This window comes from Mustela nigripes, chromosome 1 (genome assembly GCF_022355385.1).
Source record: "Mustela nigripes isolate SB6536 chromosome 1, MUSNIG.SB6536, whole genome shotgun sequence".
Classification (NCBI taxonomy): Eukaryota; Metazoa; Chordata; class Mammalia; order Carnivora; family Mustelidae; genus Mustela; species Mustela nigripes.
The window spans coordinates 47451610-47458444 of record NC_081557.1 but is presented as its reverse complement, the minus strand read 5'-3'; the positions used below and the strand labels follow the sequence as shown (position 1 = coordinate 47458444).

General features: G+C 39.6%; 1 protein-coding gene across 1 annotated transcript; it reads left to right on the top strand.

Annotated features, from left to right (window-relative positions):
* Nucleotides 1-5134: 5134 nt before the first annotated feature.
* LOC132016778 (olfactory receptor 52B4-like) lies at nucleotides 5135-6069 on the top strand. The gene is given in 2 exon segments (XM_059398603.1): nucleotides 5135-5183; nucleotides 5186-6069. Coding segments are annotated over 2 exon segments (933 nt in total).
* The last annotated feature ends 766 nt before the right edge of the window (nucleotides 6070-6835 follow it).

The window sequence follows — 6835 nt, the reverse complement described above, 5'->3', positions numbered from 1 at the left end:
ATATAAACTACCACAACTGAACCAGGAAGAAATAGAAAACCTGAACAGACCCATAATCAGTAAGGAGATTGAAACAGTCATCAAAAATCTCCAAACAAACAAAAGTCCAGGGCCAGACGGCTTCCCAGGGGAATTCTACCAAAAATTTAAAGAAGAATTAATTCCTATTTTCCTGAAACTGTTCCAAAAAATAGAAATGGAAGGAAAACTCCCAAACTCATTTTATGAGGCCATCATCACCTTGATCCCAAAACCAGACAAGGATACCATCAAAAAAGAGAATTACAGACCAATATCCTTGATGAACACAGATGCAAAAATTCTCACCAAAATACTGGTCAATAGGATCCCACAGTACATTAAAAGGATTATTCAACTACTACCAAGTGAGATTTATTCGCAAATCAACCAGTGTGATACAATACATTAATAAAAGAAAGAACAAATAATACTCTCAATAGATACTGAAAAAGCATTTGACAAAGTGCAGCATCCCTTCCTGATCAAAACTCTTCAAAGTGTAGCGATAGAGGGCACATACCTCAATATTATCAAAGCCATCTTTGAAAAACCAACTGCAAATATCATTCTCAATGGAGAAAAACTGAAAGCTTTTCTGCTAAGGTCAGGAACATGGCAGCGGTGTCCATTATCACTCTTCTATTTAACATAGTACTAGAAGTCCTAACCTCAGCAATCAGACAACAAAAAGAAATTAAAGGCATCCAAATCGGCAAAGAAGAAGCCAAACTATCACTCTTTGCAGATGATATGATACTATATCTGGAAAACCCAAAAGACTCCACTCCAAAACTGCTAGAACTCATACAGGAACTTAGTAACATGTCAGGATATAAAACCAATGCACAGAAATCAGTTGCATTTCTTTACACTATCAACAAGACAGAAAAAGAGAAATTAAGGAGTCAGTCCCATTTACAATTGAACCCCAAACCATAGGATACCTAGGAATAAACCTAACCAAACAGAAAATTATAACGTACTCATGAAAGAAATTGAGGAAGACACAAAGAAGTAGAGAAATGTTGCATGCTCCTGGATTAGAAGAACAAATATTGTGAACATGTCTATGTTACCTAAAGCAATCTATATATTTAATGCAATCCCTATCAAAATCCCATCCATTTTTTTTTCAAAGAAATGGAACAAATAATCCTAAAATGTATATGGAACCAAAAAAGACCTCAAATAGCCAAAGGAATATTGAAAAAGAAAGCCAAGGTTGGTGGCATCACAATTACGGACTTCAAGCTCTATTACAAAGACTGTCATCATCAAGACAGTATGGTACTGGTAGAAAAACAGACACATAGATCACTGGAACAGAATAGAGAGCCCAGAAATAGACCCTCAACTCCATGGTCAACTAATCTTCAACAAAGCAGGAAAGAATGTCCAATGGAAAAAGGATAGCCTCTTCAACAAAGGGTGTTGGGAAAATTGGACAGCCACATGCAGAAAAATGCAACTGGACTATTTCCTCACACCACACACCTAAATAGATTCAAAATGGATGAAGGACCTCAATATGAGAAAGGAATCCATCAAAATCCTTGAGGAGAACACAGGCAGCAACCTCTTCGACCTCAGCCACAGCAAATTCTTCCTATGAACATTGCCAAAGGCAAGGGAAGCAAGGGCAAAAATGAACTATTGGGAATTCATTGAGATCAAAAGCTTTTGCACAGCAAAGGAAACAGTTAACAAAACCAAAAGACAACTGAAAAATGGGAGAAGATATTTGAAAATGACATATCAAATAAAGGGCTGGTATCCAAAATCTATAAAGAGCTTATCAAACTCAACACCCATAGAACAAATAATCCAATCAGGAAATGGGCAGAGGATATGAACAGACATTTCTGCAAAGAAGACATCCAGATGGCCAACAGACACATGAAAAAGTGCTCCATATCACTTGGCATCAGGGAAATACAAGTCAAAACCACAATGAGATATCACCTCACACCAGTCAGAATGGCTAAAATCAACAAGTCAGGAAATGACAGATGCTGGCGAGGATGCGGAGAAAGGGGAACCCTCCTACACTGTTGGTGGGAATGCAAGCTGGTGCAACCACTCTGGAAAACAGCATGGTGGTTCTTCAAAAAGTTGAAAATAGAGCTACCCTATGACCCAGGAATTGCACTACTGGGTATTTACCCTGGAGATACAAACGTAGTGATCCAAAGGGGCACATGCACCCAAATGTTTATAGCAGCAATGTCCACAATAGCCAAACTATGGAAAGAACCTAGATGTCCATGAACAGATAAATGAATAAGAATGTGTGTGTATATATATATATATATATACACATACACACCCAATGGAATACTATGTAGCCATCAAAAACTGAAGGGTTACCATTTGCAATGACGTGGTTAAAACTAGAGGGTATTATGCTTAGCAAAATAAGTCAATCAGAGAAAGACAACTATCATATGATCTCCCTGATATGAGGAAGTGGAGAGGCAATGTGGGGGATTTGGTGGGGGTAGGAAAAGAATAAATGAAACAAGATGGGCTCGGGAGGGAGACAAACCATAAGAGACTCTTAATGTCACAAAAGAAGCTGAGGGTTGCTGGGGGGAGGCGGTAAGGAGAGGGTGGTGGGGTTATGGATGTTGGGGACAGTATGTGCTATGGTGAGTGCTGTGAAGTGTGTACACCTGACGATTGACAGACCTGTACCCCTGGGGCTAATAATACATTATATGTTTATAAAAAAATAAAAAATATTAAAAAAAACCACTGAGAAATTTGTAGTCAGGAACCTGCAATATGAGAAATGCTAAAAGAGGATCTTTAGGCTGGAGGGAAATGACATCCATGATGCTGGAGGGAAACTTGGTTCCTGGGGAAGAAGTCAAGTGTATCAGAAATAGTTAATATTGTGTTAAACATAAAAATTTACTCTCATTTGATTTCTTTAAATGCATATGAATGTTTAGAGTGAAACTTTTAACATTGTCCTGTGGAGGTTTATAATTATAAATCGATATAAAACATATGACAACCATAGCAGCACTGCAGGTGTGGTTAAGGATATGCGGGTACAGAGGGTTTCCATATTGTTTATAAAGCTGTACAAGGCAAAGAACACATTGGACAAATTTTGCCATCTCCTCAGAATAAAAACTCAGCAAGCTGGAAGAGAAGGGAATTTCTTTACCCTGATAATTAGCATTGGTGTAAAATCAACCAGTAACATCATATTTAAAAGTGAGATTAAACAGTTTTCTCTCAAATCAGGTTTGGAGAGCCCCAGTGATGTGACCCAATTGTATGAGTCAGAAAGGGTGTTGTTCAAAGGACAGGTCTCTGTCTGCAGTCCTTGGGGGGAATTGTTGTCCCTGAGGGCCTCAGGCAAATGCATAAACTCTCAGCTCCCTGGTTCCTATCACTCAGAATGTCAAATTGGGACTTATCCCATTTTAGCCCTTGAGAATGCCATTTGAAGCAAGTGAGTGAAATTTTATTGCTGAGAGGTAAAATTTCATGGGGGAAGACCTACTTCTGGCTAGATGTTATGGGGTCTAAAATAGATTAAAAATAGTAGGACCCCCCCTTTTTTTTTTTTGGAGTGACATAGACCCAGTTGGGGAGAACAGAGCAGTTTTGTCCTGGAGCCCTTAATACAGAGTCACAAAATATGAAATTCATGCAATTGTGTGCACTTCTTTGGTTCCCATTTTCAGTGACATTATGTTGGTAGCTTGAAGTGGGTCATGGTGGGAGTATACACCTGTGGAGATTGGCAAACACTATAGTTAGGCTTTGTTGTAAATATTTGTATGTATGCCTGTATGTATGTATGTACTGACTGATGAGTTTACCAACACACCATAGGACCCAAGTCACAATTATGGAAAGTCCCAGGAGAATGGAAAATGCTATTGTGGAGGGAAGAAAAAGGCAAGTATGGGTTTGAGGGACTCTTTAACCATTATTGTGCCAACAAGCCCTGACTTAGAGATAAATTTCTACATTGGCCCCAGATCTTGACTACTATAAACATTTAAGATATTTATAAGAGCTTATGCATGACTTCACACCCATCAAGTTTTTGTCATTGGGCTGTTTTGTTAAACGTTTTGAAGGTTTATGTTGTGTTTCTGTGTGCTAGGTTCTGGGAGTGCCACAGGGGGTAATCATTGACAGGAACCAGATTTGCTCCTAGTCACAAGCTAGGTACCCTAATAGTAGCCTATTGTGGAAGCAGGGAAAAGAATAACTTAAGAGGATATATGTCATGAAGGTGGTGGGAAGTGCTCAAAATAACTCTTTCCACAGAACAAAACAGGAAGATTGAGATGACTTCTCTAAGATGCTGGAGGCATCTGGATCAAGGCTGTGAAAACCTTCATGAAGCATTTGAGAGGTTTCTTAGAATGACCTTGGATTAGACAACCAACCATTCTAGTACATCCAAGTTCACCTATGGACCAGACTCGAATCCCTGATTCTTTAGCTCTATTCCATGCTTCCTATAAGAAAAATTTTCTTTGCTGCTCCTTTCGCCTATTGATGTACTACACTATCTTGAAGGGTAACTTCAGATAGGTACTCATACTTAAAACTTCACGAATACAGGGGCACCTGGGTGGCTCCGTGGGTTAAAGCCTCTGCCTTCGTCTCAGGTCATGATCCCTGGGATCGAGCCCCACATCAGGCTCTCTGCTCTGCAGGGAGCCTGCTTCCTCCTCTCTCTCTGCCTGCCTCTCTGCCTACTTGTGATCTCTCTCTGTAAAATAAATAAACAAAATCTTTAAAAAAAAAACAAAAAACAAAAACCAGAACAAAAAAAACTTCATGAATACAGAAAGTGTCACTTCTCCTACTGCATTAGTTTTATTTTTTGCAAGTAAGACATTAACTTCACTTTCTTTAGTTGTATAAATCTCTCTCTTGTTTTTGTGATTAAGATCTCATTTAGAGGAAAAACTGTTTTTTTCATTCTTCTATATAACATATTTGCTGCCATCCTCTGAATCGAATGGATTAAGAAGGTGCTAAAAGTGATGACGATGTAAAAAAAATCATTGAGTGTAATCTGTATTTTCTTCTGTTTCTGCCCACAGATGGTGGAGTACCAGTGGTCTTGTCAGCCATGGCTGCCTTAAACCACACTGGTGTTAGCCACACGGTCTTCCACTTACTGAGGATCAGCACATGTGGATTTCCATCCCCTTCCTTATTTCCTATGTCGTCGCCCTGCTTGGAAACAGCCTGCTCATCGGCATTATCCTCACAAGGCGCAGCCTCCAGGAACCCATGTACCTCTTCCTCTACATGCTGGCTGGAGCAGACCTTGTCCTCCCCTCATGCACCGTACCTCAGGCATTGGCCATCTTCTGGTTCCATGCTGGGGAGATCTCCCTGGATTGCTGTATCACTCAGGTATTCTTTCTCTCTTTCACTTTTGTTTCTGAGTCAGGGATCTTGGTGGTGATGGCATTTGACTGCTACATTGCCATATGCTACCTATTGAGATACACCACTATTCTTACACCTGCTCTGATTGGGAAAATTGGTGTGACCCTCTGTCTGAGAAGTTACTGTATTGTTTTCCCCATAATATTTCTTCTGAGAAGATTGACTTTCTGCAAAAGTAACATCCTCCCAAACACAACTTGTAAGCACATTATCTTGGCCCATGCTTCCTGTAATGACATTCGAGTGAACATCTGGTATGGGATTTTTGTCCTAGTATCAACAGTGGTCTTAGATATTGTGCTAATTTTTATTTCGTATGTGCTGATTTTCCGTGCTGTTTTCCGCATCCCATCCCGAGCTGCACGCCATAAAGCTCTCAATACTTGTGGTTCCCATATCTGTGTCATCGTCCTCTTTTATGCACCTGGCATCTTCTCTGTCCTCACTCAGCGATTTGGACATCATATCTCACCCCATGTCCATGTCCTCCTGGCCAGTGCCTATAATCTGGCTCCACCTATGATGAATCCCATCATTTATGGAATCAAGACCAAACAGATCCGGGACCAGGTGGCTCATGTATTGTTTACAATGCAGAAAGGAATGTGATGATGGAAACTAATGTTGCACCGTTCTCAGTAATTCTCTCCATGCACCAGGTGAACTTTAGCATCAGGATATGGAAATGTACAGCTGAGAAACTAAAGGACCCCAGGTATTGGTGGCACCAGAATAATGGCATTAGAACAATTTTGGTTCATTTTTCTTCTGAAACCTCTAATCAGTCATTAGATGTCAGAGACTTTTGTGCTTAGATTTTATTGATAGAGTGGAGAACTAGATCAGTTTACCTCTTTGTCACTTATACCCCTATAACCATACACTGACCAATATAAACCATAGACAGTAGCTCTTCCTGGAACTTTGCTGAAATATCCCTTTCTGATATGTTTTCACCATTGAGTAGTTGTACGTATATTATTACTCATATGAACCTTTCTTTTGTTATCCTTTCCAGTGTCTTCAGTATATTAAAAATTTTGCTTCTCACACAAATTATTACAAAATATCATCTGTAGCTTTTATTTTATTTTTTTTAAAAGATTTTATTTGTTTATTTGACAGAGAGAGATCACAATTAGGTAGAGAGGCAGGCAGAGAGGGGGGAATTAGGCTCCCTGCCGAGAAGAGCGCCTGATGCGGAACTTGATCCCAGGACCCTGAGACCATGACCTGAGCTGAAGACAGAGGCTTAACCCACTGAGCCACCTAGGAACCCCACCTGTAGCTTTTAATTTAAGCATAATTTATATGAAAATGTGAATATACTTCTCTTTCCTAGAACTCAAAAGGAGTATCAATTTATTACATATTA